At 37.0% G+C, this 20,761-nt stretch overlaps 2 protein-coding genes across 4 annotated transcripts; one reads left to right on the top strand and one right to left on the bottom strand.

The window, feature by feature from the left end:
- Positions 1-309: 309 nt before the first annotated feature.
- LOC134199496 (uncharacterized) lies at positions 310-2,906 on the bottom strand. Its single transcript, XM_062670513.1, has 2 exons — positions 1,674-2,906; positions 310-606 (listed from the first exon to the last, which is right to left on the bottom strand). The coding sequence occupies exons 1-2, from the start codon at positions 2,191-2,193 to the stop codon at positions 386-388; spliced, it is 741 nt and encodes a 246-aa protein (XP_062526497.1). The 5' UTR covers positions 2,194-2,906; the 3' UTR covers positions 310-385.
- Positions 2,907-4,805: 1,899 nt separating this feature from the next.
- Positions 4,806-19,827, top strand: LOC101740425 (putative fatty acyl-CoA reductase CG5065). 3 transcript variants are annotated; one of them, XM_038013474.2, is made up of 10 exons: positions 4,806-5,133; positions 8,064-8,317; positions 9,158-9,361; positions 10,082-10,204; positions 14,497-14,682; positions 15,132-15,327; positions 16,134-16,332; positions 17,425-17,664; positions 18,454-18,711; positions 19,448-19,827. In XM_038013474.2, exons 3-10 carry the CDS (start codon positions 9,170-9,172, stop codon positions 19,608-19,610), a joined length of 1,557 nt encoding a protein of 518 aa, XP_037869402.1. In that variant the 5' UTR covers positions 4,806-5,133; positions 8,064-8,317; positions 9,158-9,169; the 3' UTR covers positions 19,611-19,827. The 3 variants fall into 3 exon arrangements, with proteins under 3 accessions (XP_037869402.1, XP_012549539.1, XP_037869400.1); XM_038013472.2 differs by lacking the exon at positions 8,064-8,317 and adding an exon at positions 7,863-8,028 and having other exon boundaries at positions 4,817-5,133; XM_012694085.4 differs by lacking the exon at positions 8,064-8,317 and having other exon boundaries at positions 4,813-5,133.
- The last annotated feature ends 934 nt before the right edge of the window (positions 19,828-20,761 follow it).

The following is a 20,761-nucleotide window of genomic DNA, read 5'->3' as shown; positions in this document are numbered from 1 at the left end:
ACAGAAAACTCAAGAAACGTGAAAAATGTAACTTATCTATACTAATATTATATTTTAAAGCTGAAGAGTTTGTTTGTTTGAACGCGCTAATCTCAGGAACTACTTACTGGTCCGATTTGAAAAATTCTTTCAGTGTAAGATAGCCCATTTATTGAGGAAGGCTATAGGCCTATAGGTATATATAAAACATCCCGGTAAGACCAATACAAGTAGAGCACCAATAAAGAATGTTTCAAAATAGGGGCTTAAAGAGCTCCTTAACATTCTATATTTCAAAAATATTTTCACTTTCTACGTAAATGAGGTGGGGGGTAAAATTTAGCGTCATGCCAAAGTAATTATTTCACAAGGACCGAGTCGCGGGCAAAAGCTAGTGCTATCATATTTAACTTACAGTATCAGCGTCGCTTTCTTCGGTTGCAATGGCGATCTCTTTGTCCAGATGGTGCTCTGCATTGTCCAGCTCTCGTTCAAGGTCGGCAGCCTCGACATCATATTGCGGTGATATCTGCAATTCTTCTACATCAGACGAAGAACGATCATCCGACACTACGTGACGTGTCGGAACGTTTAGTACCAATGGTTGAAAATTTAGTCGACTTTCACCTGTGAATCAAAATTGAACTTTGCCTTAAATAACAATATAAATAAAGTAGGATAAAAATATTGGAACTAATTTAAGGGATAGCTTTCTGATATCCAAAATGAGAAATACCTATCATACTCCTTCCAATTTTTAATACAATTCAATAGTTTTTATTAATAATTGTATGCGTGTAGTTAGTTCTAATGGGGTCATTAGACCATAATTATAATTGCTATTAAAGTCTGATGTCAACAGAACTGTCATTTTGAATCGCATTTCACAATCTAGTCATTAAACAATAAACATTTTTATAACTTGTTCTCTTTGGCATATATTTATTCAGTATCTATATATTAATACGTGAAGCAAAAACTTTGTATCTCTTTTTACGAAAATTACGCGGACGGAGGAGTATGAAATTTTCCACACTTATAGAGAATATAGAGAAGAAGTGCACAATGCTAATATTTTTTTCAAATAATGCATAAAAGATACATTAAATCAATAAAGAAAACACTACACACACTACATACCATGTACTTGACGCACACACACATGCGTACTATTTATTATCAAACTTTTGTTCTTGACGTCTGTGGTCAAACTGAGAATAGATTAAATATTCTTTGTCTTTATTAATATTTTTTATAGAGTAGCCTTGGCGAAATTTGTGATTATAAAAGTATAAAATACAATCATAATAGTGTACAAACTTACAATTCCAATTAATTATAGTCGAATTTCGACTACTGCGGGACCTCTAGTATTTATGAATAACTGTATGGAGAAGCAGGTATATATCCTATTGAATAACTACGAGTTCTTAATTCTAATCTTTCCATTAACATTGTGTTGTAAACATATTACGCAATGTGCTAAGTAGCCTTGCTACGCACTCTCAAATGAATGGTTGAATATATTATAAAAATTGACGCCCGCTGTGTTTCAATGCGCTTAATTTTATCTGAGCATATGTTTATTTCTCTATCAATATTGTACGGTCATTTAAAAGATACGTGAAGTAATATTTTTATATATTGACTTTGAAATACCTCCATGATCTAGAATAATTCTTAAAAGTTCTCACTTTGGTTTCTCCTTCCCGATAACTTCTTCATAGCGTCTCGAGTATTCTGCAGCGATTGTCTTGTTTCGGACTTCATAGGTAACATGGAAATCTTTTGTAGACCGCTCCCGGGAAGCAGCGAGGCTACTACCTTTTTCGGTTCGTCTCTCTCAGGACTGCTTTTGTATTGACCAATCGAATCTTCCGCGTCAATATCAATGAAACAATCTTCAAACTGTTCGAAGTTCTCAAGGTCTGAATCCAATTCGGTCCTAGAGCCGAGGGCTTTAGGCCTATAAAATGAATCAGAATTCATTCTTCGGTCTGTTTGCTTTTGTTCTGGTGATGAGAAGCTTCTCATAACGTACCCCCTGTTCTGTGTAGGATCGGTTTCATTTTGCGAAGTCGGGGTAGAATAGCTTCTTGGAAGCATACTTCTGCATGGTGGTATCTTGCGCTGCTGCTGCTGATTTGTTCTTATCGATATAAGGCTCTTGCCTCGGCCTGTATGCGACGGAGCCGGATCTTTCCGCCGCATCATGAGAATCGGGTATATCGCACGTGTGAAATCTTAAGGTACCCACGATTAACTGATAAACTCAATAGCGAGATCAATAAAGAAACTTCACTGTGTGCTTTATGCGTGTCGAGTTCTAGAAGATTGGATTTCGTTATCGGATAACAAGGTTGAATGCAACGATATCCTATTTCGAACAACTTTTAACACGACTATCTTACAAGCGGCACTGAGCACGCTTGACAATACGAATGCGATCAGATTGATTCTGGCTCACCCACGCCCTCAGATCTTCGATAACATTAATGACTTAATCAGTGGTTCACGTTTTGTGGACGCCTATTAAGAGCCTGATCTGATTCAGTCACCAAGCCCACGTGCTATTGTCGTTCTACTCGTCCATATTGTGTCACTGGCGAAATTGAGTTTATTGTAAGAACCAACAATTCAATGCATTAATATCGCTGCTAATTTAAATCAATATCGCAACGGGACTCGAAGTTTGAAATTTCATATCTCATTTGTACCTACACCATCACATTTAGATCATTTCAGTATTTAAGTTTATTTCTGGGCACCGTGTAGACGTCAGGACAATGTCAGAAGTTAAGCATGCAAAATAATAAGACAGACAAGAGATCGTTGTTGATTGCTGAAATAAAAAATAAAAAAATAAAACTCAAGAAAATGGGAAAGCCATTGAAACGGAAGAGATTCGCCACCATAATATATTTAAACCTCACTACAATTTGTACCTAATTAATACATGTAATTTCTAGGCTCTGGTAACCACTTAATGTCAAATCAGAGCTTGCCTGGACCCTCGAAATTTTTTAATTTGTGTAAATACCGCTGGTAGGGTTTAGCTCATTGGGTGGCAAGACCAGGCTGCTATCACCATGAGGCAGTTGGAATGATTTAAGAGTGGGACAGCTGAGAAGCAGTGGATTTCATTATCCGACATCATATCTCAAGGTTGGTGTCGTCACACATTGTAACGTCTTATCCAGTAATTACAAAAAAATATTGTAATAGATTTTATATTATTGTAATGAATACATTGGAATCATGGCTGTTGTACTCTGAGAATTGAGATGCATATTTGCTTCAGGCCAAAATTTTTGGTCGGAACCACCGTGGGCTTGGCAGGGCCATCGTCTGATTTGTCTTCCTTGTCTTGTAGCAGTTTACATGTCTTTATGGATCTCCCTCCCGGGTTTTTAAGGAAATAATTCGAGCTTCCGTCTTGCCAAAATAATTGTAATAGTAATTAATAGTAAAGTAGTAACATCAAATCTATGAAGTTGTCTCGGAAATCTAAATATTGTTATCAGAGACATCTATCAATGGATTGTGAAACTAAGGCCAGAGTGAAGACAAGATGGTGGCAAACTTAATTTCTGAGACGTACTTTTTCTTTGATGGCAATAGATGGCGATTGGATAGCAAATTTAGGTGGCATGGTCTCTACTTCTAGCAAGTGTATTATCTGAACATTTCTCAAAATTATTGCAGGATAGACTTTAGCCTCTGTCCCATTTTGTTTTTTTGTTCCGGCTAATATATTAGGTCATTACTACTTATTATAAATTGTCTAAGCAGTAAAACTACTGTACTTATTAGAAAGAAAAGAAACAGACATAAAAATACAATAAGATTTTTTCATTAAAAAATATATATATTTGTCTTCTATCTAGTATTGAATCGGTAACCAACCATTGAATGAAAATTTCAGTCATTTTGAAAAAAAGTTCAATTTAATAAAATTATTATATTTGTACAAATTAATATATTTGTTAACATGTTGTCTTGGTAATTTTCGTTATTATACACTTTAATTTATCGCGTTTTTTTGTTAATTTTAGCATCTTATTTGTACAAGTAGAATAATTTTTGATGGTACAACAGAACAGCATAAATGTATAGTCAGCTGCTCAGCACAGCGCTGTTATGAAAGCAAAAGCAATGGTCGAGCTAATGAACCAGTCTCTAACTAGTTCGAGGAACATTCTATCTAGTTATATTGCATAATATGCACATACTTAGCTGTCTCGCCGATTTAATTGCAACTTTAAGGATACAACAACAATAGGAACAAGAAAAAATGTTGGAATTTGTCACGGTATTGAGTATGTGAGACACGGTATTAAGATTTGATAACTAATTGGAAAATACTGATGAAAATATTGTTTTTTTTTTTAAATCGTCCTACGGTGAATCTGAATTCAATTCTATCTTTTTAGGGCCCCGTAGCCAAATAGGAAACGCCTCAGCGGGTCGATCCTTCTCATCGGGTCGCGATTCCTATCGATCCGGTAGTAGATTCATTCCCGAAGCAGTTGCTCTTGAGTTTTTAGGTCTCCTTCGGAGGCGCTCGGGCAGCTGTTAGCTAATCTCACCCCTCCTGGCTGAGCCTTTGCTCGCCCACCTGTCCTGGTGAAACTGGAAAGGCCTCCGGGCCACCAGTAATCCTTCAATCATAAAAAAAAAGAAAACGTTAAAGGTGCTTTTTGTTAATAAATAAAAACGTATCTGTTTATATTACCTAAGTAAAATGAGTAACTAGTACACGCATCAGACATAAGTTAACCGGTTTCTGACGGAAGAATTTACAAAACCATTAATGTTACGGCGACACAGTTTTGTTGACAAACCAGGATATCTCTCGGTAGCTCGTCTCAGAAGTAGTGAAATCGCGGATCGTGTGTGTGACATCAAATTTTCAAAGCAAACTATAATGGCATATAAACCTGTTTTCTCCGCTGTCAAAATAATGTATGAAGCAGACTTCTTAAACAACAGCAAGTTACAGTCAATTGGAGAGTCCGGGCCAGCGAAGACGCGCTCCGCTGCACATTTCCACGTTAAATTTAGCGCGCGATGATTTTCACTTTTCATTATATATATATTGTTTAGTTTATTTGTTTCGTGATTGTGAACTGGATATTGAAGATCGCGTGAGCCGTAAGTATTATAAGCTCTTAATGTACTCGGATAGGCTTCTTATAAAACTAATACATATTGAGGTACATAGGATCTTTTTAAGGTTTAAGTTTTTTAGCCTTAGTCTTTTGAATATCATCAAAATGTTTTATATTGTAAAGAAGTTATTTTATTTTATGGTAATTTAAAAAAAAAAAAACGTTATTCACATTCTAAAGTGAGGAAAAATTATAATTTCCATTACGTTGATTTACAAAAAAAAAATTGAATATATTTCTAGAATTTTTAAAAAGAAGAAAAAAAAGTAGAAATAATATAGAAATAAAATATAGTAAATGTAATAATTATTTATATTATTTTACTTAAGTTATATTATCGTTGTCAGTTATCACGCAAACTGTAAAGTATTCAAATCGTCAGAAATAATATAAACGTTCTAATAAGCAAATGTGGTGAAGTCTTTTGAAACGATATAGGAGTTATTATGAAACCAAGCCACTTGTCGATTCTTGATGCCTTATTGACATACTAAGATGTTCATTTTTTTTAATTCAACAAACCAAAACTGTTATTTTTAAATTAAATTTTCAGCTTCATTAAAGTTAAGTGAATGGAATTTCGAACCATATTCCGTGATTAAAAGAAGAAACCCGAGTCACCTAATTTTAATTTCTAATATTGTCTGCTCCCTCAAGCCGCCAGCGTCAAGAAATTGCCCTAAAAACATAATTGTACCTAGAGCTGAAATTACGTAATTTACGTAAAAAATTACGTCATATAGTTTTAAATGATTTCTAATTCATATAATAATTACCTAATGTTTTAATACCGCTCATAGCGCCGGTGGAAATAGATCGAAAAGCGCAAAGTATTACTGTTTCGTCTTTTATGGAATCACTGGAATATGATTGTGTGGATTAAATCCTGTTGCTTTAGAAACTCATTAATTTCGCACGTACATAAAATATCCGCTAAGTATCTCATCTATACTAATATTATAAAGAGGAAAGATTTGTTTGTTTGTTTGTTTCGAATAGGCTCCGAAACTACTGGACCGATTTGAAAAATTCTTTTTCCATTAGAAGCCGACATTGTCCCTGATGAACATAGGCTACTTTTTTTATTTTTTTATTTTATTTTTTTGGTTTCATGTGTGTTTTAATGTCTCCGAAGCGAAGTGAGGGCGGGTCGCTAGTTAACTATATAGATGTTACACAATCATTTATTTTCCAATGCTAGGAAATCACAGGTCACGCTTTTTTTCTTTTTTTTTCTTTCTGACTTTCGTTACTTAAATTTAAGTACAACTTTGCCAAGGTCGGGTAGTGTAGGTATCAACATAATTATGCTAAGACATTTACATTTACAGGCATGAATTGAAAATAGAGTATTTAGTTCACGCTTGGTCAAACCACATAATCGTGGTCTGCTTCGTCGAGGCCAATGTTGAAATTTCCACTGACCTGTATTATTTGTGTAGCTTTTTCGTTCCAATGTATGATCTAGTCAATATATTTGTATAGACGGGTTAATTAGCTCACGGCATACATTGTAACAAGTGATTACCGGAGTTCATAATTATTTCAACGTCAATGCCACCGACCTTGAGACATGAGGTTTGAGTTTGTATTGTATGGTATGATGGCTGACCTACCCATGAAATCGAAACGCATTACTGCTTTTCAGTAGATATAACATGGTGGTTTCTATCCGTGCGGGCACATAAGACGTCCTAGCAATGGTAATTATGAAATTTTTTTTTTTTTTTACGAAATTTGCTTTTTTTTATTAAACGATGTTAATCCTTCATTATGGAAGCTAATCGTGAGCATGTGTTAATTACGTATTTTACCAGAAATAGTGTTATTTGCTTGATGAATTTGAACACCGATATAACCGTGTTAGCTCGAGAAGTTATCCTTATCCTTTAGGCCACGATGACTTCAGAGAGAGAGAGAGAGAGAGAGAGAGAATACACTTTATTGCACACCAAAACACAATTTACATTCAAAAAAACAATCAAAAAACAGATAAATTTGTACAATAGGCGGTCTTATCGCTAAAAGCGATCTCTTCCAGACAACCGTATAATTTATAGAAATTCTGGAAAATATAAAAAAAATATGGCAGGTATGTTGCGGTGTACTATAGATAATACATTATAGAAAATATATACATACAATAAACAAAATATATACCGTTTACATATAATATGAAATATATACTTATTATTATATACCAATATACATACCTACATACAATACATACTAATATACTTACATACACATAATACATCAACAGTATGGAAATAATAAATGATGATGCAAACAAACAGCACTAAGAAGATAAGTAGTGTTCCTTTACCATTCTTTTAAAACAGTTTAAAGTTTGAGCACTTCTCACTGCATCCGGCAGAGCATTCCACAATCGAACCGCCTGGACGGTGAATGAATGATCAAAGAATGATGATGAATGCGCCGGCATTTTCAGTCTCAGGCTATCCGATGATCTCAGGGAAAAATTATGCGTATCACGTAGGAACTCGAAACGTTCTTTGAGATATATGGGGGCATGGGGATTAAAGAGAGTACAGTATAGTAATGAAAGGACATGAGTATTGCGGCGAAGGCGAATTGGTAACCACTTGAGTTTAGTGCGAAATTCAGATACATGATCATATTTCCGTAAACCAAATATGAATCTTATGCAGAAATTTTGTAGCCGCTCAAGTTTATCAAGTTGTGTTTCAGTTAAATCAGTATAGCTGGCATCGGCGTAGTCAAGAATTGGAAGAAGGAGAGATTGTGCAAGCGCAGTTTTAGTGGCAGTTGGAAGAAAATTTCGTAACCGTCTCAAAGATCCAGCTGTTGCAAACACCTTCCGGCTAACCTCTTTTATCTGAGCGTTCCATGAAAGGTTTTTATCAATTAAGATTCCTAAATTTTTCACAGTATCGCTGATAGGAATTGGTACGCCATCAAATAAAATAGCCGGAAGCTGCGACCATTTCACTTTCGAGCACAATCTTGAACTGCCGACAACAATGACCTGTGTCTTCGACGGGTTCACCCTCAATCCATGCGAATTACTCCAACGGGATAATATTGATAAGTCATTATTCAGCGTCTTCATCGCGTTGGTCAGTTCTGACAAAGAAGTTTGTGTATAGATCTGTAGATCATCTGCATACAGGTGGTAGGAAGAAGTAAGTTGTATAGAAATAGAATTTATGACTTCAGAATATACATACTCATTACTTGCTATTGTATGTGACTATTAAAGCAGTATTTTTTTATGTCTAGCTTCACAACCAATCAATGTATAATTAAGCATTAGTCTATCAATCAATAGCGCCTAGTAACATCGATATTGGCATTGAATATAAACAACATAGAACATATGTACATAGTTACATTAAAAATATAATCTACGAATGACGTTGATTAGATGTGTAAGGAAGTTACACTTTGCTCTGGTGGGCAGAAAAACGATCAGCCAACCTGATGTTAAGTGATATTTTTTTATTGCTTAGGTGGGTGGACGAGCTCACATCCCACCTGATGTTAAGTGGTTAGTAGAGCCCATAGACATCTACAACGTAAATGCGCCATCCACCTTGAGATATGACTTCTAAGGTCTCAGTATAGTTACAACGGATGCCCCACCATTCAAACCAAAACGCACTACTGCTTCACGGTAGAAACAGGCAGGGTGGTGGCACCTACCCGTGCGGACTCACAAGAGGTCCTACCACCAGTAAAAATATATAGCGCTACATATGTAATCCACGTATAAGGTCTCAGTATAGTTACAACGGTTGCCCCACCCTTCACGGCACACGGCTTACAAGAAGCCCTACCAGCCTACCACCAGTATCGTCGCTCATGGATATTAAGCGATAATAGGCGTATAGCCGAGCCTCTGTCTGCCGCGTACATATAACAATATAATTACGTTTAAAGTAGGGCATGCACTATCAAAAAAAGTGGAGTCTTTTATCCCATTATTGATTATGTGATATTGACAAAAAAATCTTTCTTTCCAGACTGAGATAACGATGACGTCACAAATAAACGAATGGTATAAAGGCCGGAAAGTCCTTATCACCGGTTCCTCCGGGCTGATGGGCAAGGTCTTAATAGAGAAATTACTGTATAGCGTTCCGGATATAGGATGCGTGTACGCGCTGGTGCGGTCCAAGCGAGGAAAGAGCCCGGAATCACGCATCGAAGACATGTGGAAATTGCCTGTGAGATTCCGAAATAGCTCACTAATGAATAATTAATCCTTGTTACACACGAACATAAAAAAACCAATGCATTTCAATTACGCTAATATATAACATATTCATGGACTCTTTTTTTTTAAATTATATAGTATAAGCCCGGTAATAATACCGTAAGGCAGTTTTTTTTTCTACCTGTACTGATTGATAGCCTTTAGAGGCTATTTCAGCTTCACCCTAACATGTAGGTGAACTAAGGGGGCTCAAACCGGAACTTTTGCTAGCACTGGCCCTAGCAAGAGCAGTGTTCTCAGAATCTACCACCGGATCGGAACGCGACCCACTGAGAATATCCGGTGAGAAACTCAGTGGGCTGTGTCTATGGGTTAATTTGCTCGTCGAGCCCTTCGTCGCAAGCGACGGGTGCGACGGGTTCGACGAGGACGGTGACCGGTGCTTGTGGTACCTAAAAGCACCGTTAATGGATCGGGAGGATGCGAAATGGCGTGTTTTGGGCGACGTCGAATGTTTACCTTTCGGTCTACAGGATCGGGTGTGATAAGGCAGTGCCGAGGTTGTTAATCTACCAATAACGCTAAGCAGCTATGTGTGCTATAAAAATGTAATAAACAAACATTACCCTCCTGAAATAATCCGGGCAAAATAAATCACTTCAATTCGCTCATGTTTCCAAATAGACGAATAATTTCAGGTTTTAAAAGTGTCATTTATTATCAATTGCAGCTTTTTACGAGAATAAGAGAAGAAAAGCCTCACGTGATGAAGAAGCTTGTAGCCGTCCCTGGCGACATAATCTGCGACAAACTAGGCATCGAAAAAACTAAACTAGAACAAATTTATAATGAGGTAATAATGTAAACTTATTATTTTTATTTTTATTTTTTTATTGCTTACATGGGTAGACGATATCACAGCCCACCTGGTGTTAAGTGGTTACTGGAGCCCATAGACATCTACGACGTAAATGCGCCACCCACCTTGAGATATAAGTTCTAAGGTCTCAAGTATAGTTACAACGGCTGCCCTACCCTTCAAACCGAAACGCAGACGGCAAACCTTCACGGCAGAAATAGGCAGGGTGATGGTACCTACCCGCGCGGACTCACAAGAGGTCCTACCACCAGTAAATTACGCAGGATTTAAATACATTAGCGGGAGCTGGAGACCTAATTGTAAACACACATAAAAATTTTATAAAATCTGTTCGGAAGTTAGTGAAAAACATATGTACGTACAAAAGTATTACATGCTATTATGTAAAGATGAACAAATCATTTGAGACCTAATATTATGTTCGCAGAAATTCTTATTTACGAACGTTTTATGATTAACTAGCGACCCGCCCTCGCTTCGTATCGGGATCTGTAATTTATTATCGATTATTAAAATAAGATGGCAGATTTTTTCCTACTAACTTGACACTTATCGTTATATTTTGCATAATTCACACTATATCTTTATGAATTATAGTTTATGTGTTATACTGATGTTTCAGCTATATTATTGTACAGTTTCATAAAAATCCATCCAGTAGTTTTTGCGTTAAAGAGTAAGAAACATACATCCATTACATTCTTACAAACTTTCGCGTTTTTATTATTAGTAGGATGACATGAGACTACACGGGTAAGTACTACCTGTCTAGATTTAGGCCCGGAGGCCTTTCCAGCTTTACCAAGGCAGGTGTGGGCGAGCAAGGCCTCAGTTAGGAAGGTTGGAATTTGCTAACAGCTACCCGAGCACCTCCAAAGGAGACCTAACAACTCAAGAGCAGCTGCTTCGCGAATGAATCAACTACCGGATCGGAATCGCGACCCGCTGAGAAGATCCGGCGAGAAACTCAGCGGGCTGATGTTTATGTTAGGTTACCTGTCTAGTGCCGAGCGAAACAGGCACGCGTTTAGGTTTACAGTCTCGGACAGGCAATGGAATTGAGTCTTCGATCTCATGTCTAAGAATCGTGGCGCTCATCACGTCAACATCAGATGGGCTTTGAGTTCATTTATCTAGTGCATTATGAAAAACAATTACTTTTAGACACTTACTGGGAGAGGTTATTGAATTTTTCTTTTTATTCAATAAATTCACCATATATCTCTGCGTCTCGTGATACGCTAAGCTAATAAGATATAACTAGAGGTCCCGCAGTAGTCGAAATTCGACTATAATTAATTGGAATTGTAAGTTTGTGCACTATTATGATTGTATTTTATACTTCTATAATCACAAATTTCGCCAAGAATACACTATAAAAATTATTAACAAAGACAAACCATATTCTATTCTGAATTTGGCAACAGACGTCAAGAACAAAAGTTTGACAATAAATAGTATGCATGCGTGTGTGCGTCAAATACATGGTATGTAGTGTGTGTAATGTTTTCTTTATTGATTTAAAGTATCTTTTATGCTTTATTTTAAAAAATATTAGCATTGTGCACTTCTTCTCTATACTCTCTATAAGTGTGGAAAATTTCATACTCCTCCGTCCGCGCAATTTTCGTAAAAAGGGATACAAAGTTTTTGCTTCACGTATTAATATATAGATGTTGTCGCGCGCACATTATCATGCATCATTTCTTCATACGTTATAAGTGAAAGCAGTTTGAAACGCAATAAACGAGTTCCAACTGACATAACATTCGCATGTCTTTTTAAAATGCAACATTACTCGTACTTAATAAATGTACCTATGTAGGTACTAGTTAAATGAGTAGACAGTCAGAAACTCGATCCGGTAACTCGCTACATTGAAATTTGAATTCAAATCAAAATATCCTTTTATATTGTTTCTTATGTTACATAGCTCAAACTTTTTATTTATAGTTTTACACAAGTTAAAAAATCAGCTTGAACTTTTAAGCTCAACGGTCTTAGTTAGAATTTTCTCTTGTGTTACGAATGGTCACGGGAGACATAAGGGATATGAACACGTAAAGAACTACCGGTTGAGGGTACTTTAAACCTATACGGGTAGTACAACCCAGTCTATTTCTGCCGCGATGCTATCACGCGTTCTAATTTATCAATACATTTAAGACTTAGGTCTCATGTTCCAAGCTGAGTCTCGGCATTCACATTGTGACGTCAAAATTCAGACCCCGAATGCCAAATATTGTGATTAGGAATCGAAACCGGATCTCTAAGAACTAGGTTATTGTAATGATTGGCGTAGTAATCGTCTTAAGCGGTCGTCTCGTTGGAACTGATACCCGGTTGAAAGTTCTTTTCTTAGACATTTAGCATGAAATATCCGGAAATACACTCGTCTAGTCTCGTATTTCTTTTAGCCAAACATAATAACAATTGATAAAATCCCAGCGCTTTGTGTGGGAAAGATATTGTTATATGTGTAAAAAAAAAAAAAAGTATGTGTAAGAATAAAAAATAAAAAAAACAGTCTGGTTTTTGTCTCAGGTTTTTAAGTTGAGGTCGTGCGATTAATTAAAAAGACGTTTCGTTGAACCTCGTATTTAATTGAAATAATAAACTGCTTAATTCGTTTTGTAAAATAATGTTGTTGAAGTCCAGACTGTTCTCATTGTCAACTGTGACGTAGGTGAGAACGTGACGCTAAACGAGGAGTATTACTTATTTTCTTTAAGTATTTCTTTAGTTCTTTATCTTCAGAGTATTTGCTTATATGCTTTGCTTTAATATGCTTTAAATGTTTACTCGATTATACGTCATTTCGGATCCTCCCGATCCACTAACGGTGCTTTTAGGTACCGCAAGCACCGGTCATCGTTCTCGTCGAACCCGTCGCTTGCGACGGAGGGCTCGGCGAGTAAATTAAGACACAGACAGCCCACTGAGTTTCTTGGCGGATCTTCTTAGAGCGTCGCGTTTCCGAACCGGTGGTAGATTCTGCGAAGCACTGCTCTTGCTAGGGCTAGTGTTAGCAACGTCGTCAGGTTTGAGCCCCGTGAGCTCACTTACTCGTTCTGTAAATCTAGTATAACCACTCGGGGTTACTAGAGTAGATGCAAAAACAATAACTCGATTTTACGTTATACCTAGTGTAAAACATCAAGATAATCATGAACGTTATTGCCGCCGCCCAGCTTTAGACATAAGGTGGAAATATCAATGATACACTATCTAATAGGGCTATATAATAGGGCTTTCCTCTATTATCATCGAAATGTTCGATATTTCACTAGGCTGCTCATCCGAACAAGTCCCAAATGTCATCAGTAAAAGTAGACGGGGGCCTAGGGTAAAATAATCCGGGAGGGAGAAAGTAACGGACGAGAGAATCATTGTCACTATGGATGTTGTTGACATTTAAAAAAAATACTAGTTATATTTAATAACAAATAATCCCAGTATACGAGAATTATAATGACCTGAAGATTTTCATTCATTTTGTGTGTTCATTCTCTCATTTGTGTCGCCATTGACATATTCCTAAATGTGTGTATGACAACGCTACAAAACAAAAATAATTAAAGTTGGTGGACAGACAAATTAGAAACATCTATTGAATGGCATTCGATCAATTATTATTATTATTACTATCATTAGTCGAAGCTCATAATACTGCATCGTAAAAAAATTACTATAGTTAATTCAATTATTATTGTTAATGACCAGCGATTTTATTGCAGAATGTGTTTGTGCAAACATTTTTATTCATGAATAAATCTCAGTTTTTACCCACCAGTACAAAGATCATCTTGTGTTTTGTTCAATACAAATATCTCTATATTTCGGTTATAAGCAAAAAAGCCCAATTCAGAGACTTTGCTGCTTGCGGAGTTTGGCATTATCAACAGAATGGTTTTAGTTAGCTCCCCCCGATAAGTCTAAAAAGGCCTAATTAATGACAATTTCCTCAAAACACATAATTGAAACCTGAGATGAAATGAAACTTTTTTTTATGGCTTAGATGGGTGGACGAGCTCACAGCCCACCTGGTGTTAAGTGGTTACTGGGCCCATAGACATCTACGACATTGGCGAAATAGGCAAGGTGGTGGTACTTACCCGCGCGGACTCACGAGAGGTCCTACCACCAGTAATTACGCGAATTATAATTTTGCGTTTTATTTGGTTTGTGTTATACCTATATAGTTGTGGGACCATCTTTTAAAACAATTTAGGAAACATTGCTCCTATATTCTTATTTTTCAACAGGTTTCGGTAGTTTTCCATTTCGCTGCAAGCTTACGTTTAGAAGCGCCATTGAAGGAAGGCTTGGAAATGAACACAAAAGGCACGATGCGTGTTTTGGAATTATCCAAGAACATAAAAAATTTGGTCGCTTTTGTACATCTGTCGACGGCTTTCTGTTATCCAGATTATGAGCGATTGGCCGAAAAGGTGAGAAATTTTAGCGTCTTTTAATTTTTGTAGATAAAACGATGAAAAACTGGTACTAGACGCCCTATCATCTTTTGACTCCAAACCAGGGGCTCCCAAACTTATTTTGTCTACTGCACACTTTTTTCACCTACTTAAAAACCACTATAGAAGTTACAAATTGCCTCCCAAGCCTTTACACAACGCCCCTATTTTATTTCTGGGTCTCTTACCACCCCCTTAAGGCCTGCAACGCCCACAAGGGGGCGTTATCGCCCACTTTGGGAAAGGCTGGTCTAGACGTACATGCTCACGGCCCAGGGTTAATCATAGACGTGAAAGCCACCAGGCCCTTTAAGAAATAAAATCTAAGGTATAATTGTAAGTATAAGTGGTAATCTTATTTGTAAATTGTAACAGCTGTCCCAAAGTATAAAAGAAATGTAAATTGTTGAATTTTTATTTTCAAGGTCCACGATCCCCCTACTGATCCCGAAAACGTACTTCAAGCGGCGAGTTGGCTCACCGAACAGCAGTTAAACATTCTCGCTCCTTCAATATACAAGAAGCACCCCAACTCTTACACGTATTCCAAAAGGCTGGCTGAAGCTCTTGTGAAAGAGAGCTACCCTCAACTACCGGCAGTTGTAGTTAGACCTAGTATAGGTATGATGTGGTAAACAATGATTTGTAATTTCCAATAAAAAAATTTTGATCATTATATAAACGGTAAGCAATGGCTTGGTTCTGCCCCTGACTTTGCTGATGTCCACGAGTGACGGTAACCTCTCACCATCAAGGGGACCGTATGGTCGTCTGCTTGCATGAGCAATAATCAATGTGACTAGGCTTACTGGTGGTAGGACCTCTTGTGAGTCCGCACGGGTAGGTACCACCACCCCGTCTGTTTCTGCCGTGAAGCAGTAATGCGCTTCGGTTTGAAGGGTGGGGTAACCGTTGTAACTATGCGTATGCGGTATGCATGACGCATTTACGTTGTAGATGTCCATGGGCTCCAGTAACCACTTATCAATAAAAAATCAACCTCAGTATAGACTATTAACCTTGAAAATCTCACATCTTAGTTTTTTTTTTTATGGCTTATATGGGTGGACGATCTCACAGCCCACCTGGTGTTAAGGGGTTGCTGGAGCCCATAGACATCTACAGCGTAAATGCGCCACCCACCTTGAGACATAAGTTCTAAGGTCTCAGGTATAGTTACAACGGCTGCCCTACCCTTCAAACCGAAACGCATTACTGCTTCACGGCAGAAATAAGCAGGGTGGTGGTACCTACCCGCGCGGACTTTCAAGAAGTCCTACCACCTGCCTTTGAGGTGTTTTTTTTTTTAATTCTATGTTTTTAATAACTAAAGTACGAAAAAATATTCGCCAACTGAAAGTACTTACTACATACCACCACAACACAGTCGCAACCGATTTACTTAAATCACTTCTGTTTAATTCCAGTGACACCCGCATACAAAGAGCCCATAGCAGGTTGGGTTGATAATCTAAACGGCCCCATTGGTTTGATGGTAGGCGCCGGGAAGGGCGTCATCCGCTCCATGCACTGCTACGGTCATTACCACGCCGAGGTCATACCGATAGACATCGCTATTAACGCCATTATAGTTATAAGCTACAAGATTGGAAATCAGTCTGAAAGGTACTTTTGACGTAGTGTATGGGAAGTCGAGGAAGAAGATTTCCGACCAGAAACTCCAACAAAAAAATAGAAAATAAATTTTAATAAATTTGAATTCAAAATAGTGTAAAAAAAATGATTTTATTGTAAAAAAAGCGTGGGGTGCTTTTCAGGATATTATCAAAATAACCCGTCTACTCATATCTGTTCATAAAATATTTATAACTACTTATACCATGCACCCCACGCTTTTCTACAATACAATCATTTTTCCTTACACTATTTTTAATTCAAATTTATTAAAATTTATTTTCTATTTTTTAGTTGGATATTTTATAAAAGCGTATTTTGTTAGTTTTTTTAAACTATTATTTATTATATAATTTGCTGTGCACGCAATGTATTACGCAAGAGACGATGACCTCGTGAGTCGTGCGTACGAGCTACCTTCACTTTAACATAACGCGATCATCATTAATAGCACGTGTTATTAATGATGATCGCGTGTGATCGTGTTTAGTGGTCATTAAGACATGAATATTATTTATGTGTATAGGTACCGTGTTACTATTATTATTAGGGTTTCGGGAGTAGTTTCTTGATACTTTACGTCAAATTCTGATTTTTGCCAAATAAACTAAATACCTACACACATTTGCTGAATTTACTCAATGCCGAATATTGTTAATGTTGATACCGTAACAGATATACGAACGGCACATAGGTGTTATGTTATAAAGCCTGAATTTGTTTGATAAATATAGAAACATAAAGATGACAGATATTTAAAGTCTTCTAATGAAGGAGCCACAACGATGAAAATCAAAACAATAAATAGAATACTTAGAGCATGATGTCAGAGATGCGTTGGGTGCGGCTTGACCCCTGTGTGTCTCATTTGAGCGCCGTTTTACCCAAGGCTCGGACGTATTGAGTGACATACCCCACCTAGCGTTCCGAACGCTTTTGCGGAACTCAGCTGATTGCATCCACCCTTACTGTTTCTGCATTATACGAATAAAAATACATTTCAAACATTTTGAATAGGAAAAATTCTATTAGTTAGTTAGTCAATAAATTGGTTGGTAGTTCTAATGACGATATTTATTTCAGACCTCCAGAAATACCGACATTCAACCTCACTACAGGAGACGACAGGAACACAACATGGAAGGAAGTTCTGGATATCGGTAAAGCGACCGTTCGAAAGTATCCCTTCGAAGGTCCCCTCTGGTATCCGAACGGCAACATCAGACATAATAAGTTCATACATGACTTGTGTGTGTTCTTCTACCATCTAGTTCCGGCGTATTTTATTGATTTTCTGATGTTTTTGTTCATGCAGAAACGATTGTGAGTTTTTTTTCTATCTATTCTAGTAACCTCGATACTAGATTCACAGAAAGAGTAGGTGAGCTCACAGGGCGTTAAGCTGACGACATTGCTAACACTAGCCCTAGCAAGAGCAGTGCTTCACAGAATCTACCAGCGGATCGGAAACGTGACCCACTGAGAAGATCCGGCGAGAAACTCAGTGGCCTGTGTCTGTGGGTTAATTTACTTGCCGAGCCCTTCGTCGCAAGCGGCGGGTTCGACATGAACGATGACCGGTGCTTGTGGTACCTAAAAGCACCGTTAGTAAATCGGGAGGATCCGAAATGACGTGCTTAGGGCGACGTCGACTGTTTACCATTCGGTCCACAGGATCGGGTATGTAGTTACCGGCGACCACGACGAGAGGGTTTTCGCGTCGTGCCGCTTTCTCGAAATGGCGCACTGATGCCGACTGTAAATACTTACTTAACATCGTGGAGATCCACGTTTCTCACGAACCACGGTACTCCGACGGCTATCCTGTAAAATCGGGATTAATGTTATCGCGATAAGAATCTTCCCTTAATTATAACTAGCTTTTAAAATAACGTAAATTCCATACAGATTAAGATCCCCTATTTCAACCCCTGCAACCCTTTTTTCGCATTAAAAATTAGTCTTTGTCCTTTCTTAGGCTCTCTACCAAGTTTCATTTAAATCGGTTCAGTAGCTTAGTCGTGATTGCGTAACGCACAGACAGACAGACTTACTTTCGCATTTATAATATTAGTAAGGATATATGTATGATGATCATTATTTTAATTTCAGTATGGTTCGGATTCAAAATAGGATTTCAGTAGGTCTAGAGGTGCTACAATATTTCACGACGCGTGAATGGTGGTTCGATACAGATAATTTCAAAGCTTTAGCTACAATGTTGAATCCTGTTGATAAGGAAGTTTTTCCTATGGACCTAAGCGTCATTGAAGACGAGCCTTACATAGAGAGCTGTATGATCGGGGGCAAGCTGTATTGCATGAAAGAGAAGCTTGAGAATTTGCCTAAAGCAAGACTCCAGAATAATATGTAAGTAATCATAATTACCTGCTGCTTACTACTATGCCAACATATTAACACATTAATTATCGTCCCGTAATTTTAAATGGCATCTACTTACCCTACTAATCATAATCTTCTTTAATCAAATAAATGCCTTACATAAATTAAAGAAATTTATCTATCATGTACACGTTTTTCTTCATAATTGTAAGTTTAAATCACCTATTTATTTGTCTTCTATCAGGAACAGGTTTGCAATGCTGACCGCTTCGAACTGTGTTATTATTTTTTGATAGTAAGAGGTCATTCTGTTCATGCCCCGCTTTTGGTCGTGTCAGTTTTGCCATCTAGCGCGTTGACACGTTTGTTGAAGTTGATCAAGTGATCGTTGAACCGTAACTCAAGGAAAGGCCTTCATTTTCCCCGAGACATTATCCAAATATCTTTAGCTATTAGTCCGAAGCATGCAAGAATTTACAAACAAAAATACTAGCAGTCTTGATCTCACTAATCCAAATTGTAATTTGTCAATACATTGATTACAAGCTGTTGACATCAAATATGGCGGTCGGGAATTTTTCAAACAAATCAAACGATCAATCGAAAACATGGTCGCTTATTTTGGCGACTTTACCTTATGAAAAACAATGCAAGAATTATGTAGATTTTCTTACGTAATTCATGATTCATTGTATAATATAACGCATATGAGTGGAACATATTCGTATTCAATTTATTTATATAATGTGTATTCCTTTTTCAGTCTCTACGTCTTGGATAAAATAACAACAGTCTTTTTCTACTTGATCCTGCTGTACTGGGTAGTACTGTATTGCGCACCAGTCCGCGAAGTATTATCTTATGGCGGTCCATTTGTTCGATACCTACCTTTGGTGGGTAAAGCGGTTTTTAAAAATGATCTTTAATTAAATTTAACATTAAATTTAATTACATTAAACATTAATTAAATTTAAATTTAAAATTTAATAACTACTATATTTGGGGACTAAAATTCACTTGAAATCGTGAAATTTATTTTTCTGCTATATTGAATTGGTGTGTTGATTGTCCTTGTATTAAATTTACTCTTTACTTTTAATAGAGAAAACTTGTAAACAATAAAATAAACTTTTTTCTATAAAATATTGTTTTTTATTTCAATTATATCTTAGATTTCAGTGCGAAATAAGTAAATATACATTATAAATATTTTTTTAGTAATACTTAAATGTAACTGTAACAAATGCAACTGCAAAAAGAGGCATGCTGAGTCTGAGCCGAAAATTGAGGCTGCACACTTCGGCACAATCATTTGGTCATTAGCCATGATTAAGATCAAGTGTCTCATACTTTAATGGTGGTAGGACCTCTTGTGAGTCCGCACGGGTAGGTACCACCGCCTTACCTATTTTTGCCGTGAAGCAGTAATGCGTTTCGGTTTGAAGGGTGGAGCAGCCGTTGTAACTATACCTTAAAACTTATATCTCAAGGTGGGTGGCGCATTTACGTTGTAGTTGCCTATGGGCACCAGTAACCACTTAACATCAGGTGGGCTGTGTGTTCCTCCACCCATATAGCAATAAAAAAAACATAAAAAGTTTGGTAAACGATTTATTATTATTTTTCTTAGCACCAAAGCCCGGTCCTTATAATTTATCCTTATAATTCGGCTATTCGGCGATAGATGGCGTTACTCTTAACGGCGTAACAATACGTACATATTATGTGGTGCAGCGGAAATTTGGAAAAATCAGAGTTACTAGAATTTTAAGGAAACTATATGAACAAGTTTTATTTTGAACATTTTCAGTATACCTTATGCTTCGCCGTGTGCAATCCTATACACGTACTTATTAAGTTTTTATTTTTATGTGAGTGATTTCATTTAGGCAATTACTACATTTAAAGTCAGAGCGGATTATTATGATGGAGCATCAAATTAACTATTTAATCCAAGGTTCTGGTCACTAGTAAGCTGTTATCTTGTTACGGTTGGCAAAAGGATGAATAAATCAAATTTAATGAGAGTATTTAATCATTTATTATTTATAATTTTCCTTAATAAGAACAATTTCTA

The sequence above is a fragment of the Bombyx mori genome, chromosome 10, assembly GCF_030269925.1.
Source record: "Bombyx mori chromosome 10, ASM3026992v2".
In the NCBI taxonomy this organism is placed as follows: Eukaryota; Metazoa; Arthropoda; class Insecta; order Lepidoptera; family Bombycidae; genus Bombyx; species Bombyx mori.
The sequence above is the reverse complement of the archived record's forward strand: the minus strand, read 5'-3'. Positions and strand labels throughout refer to the sequence as shown.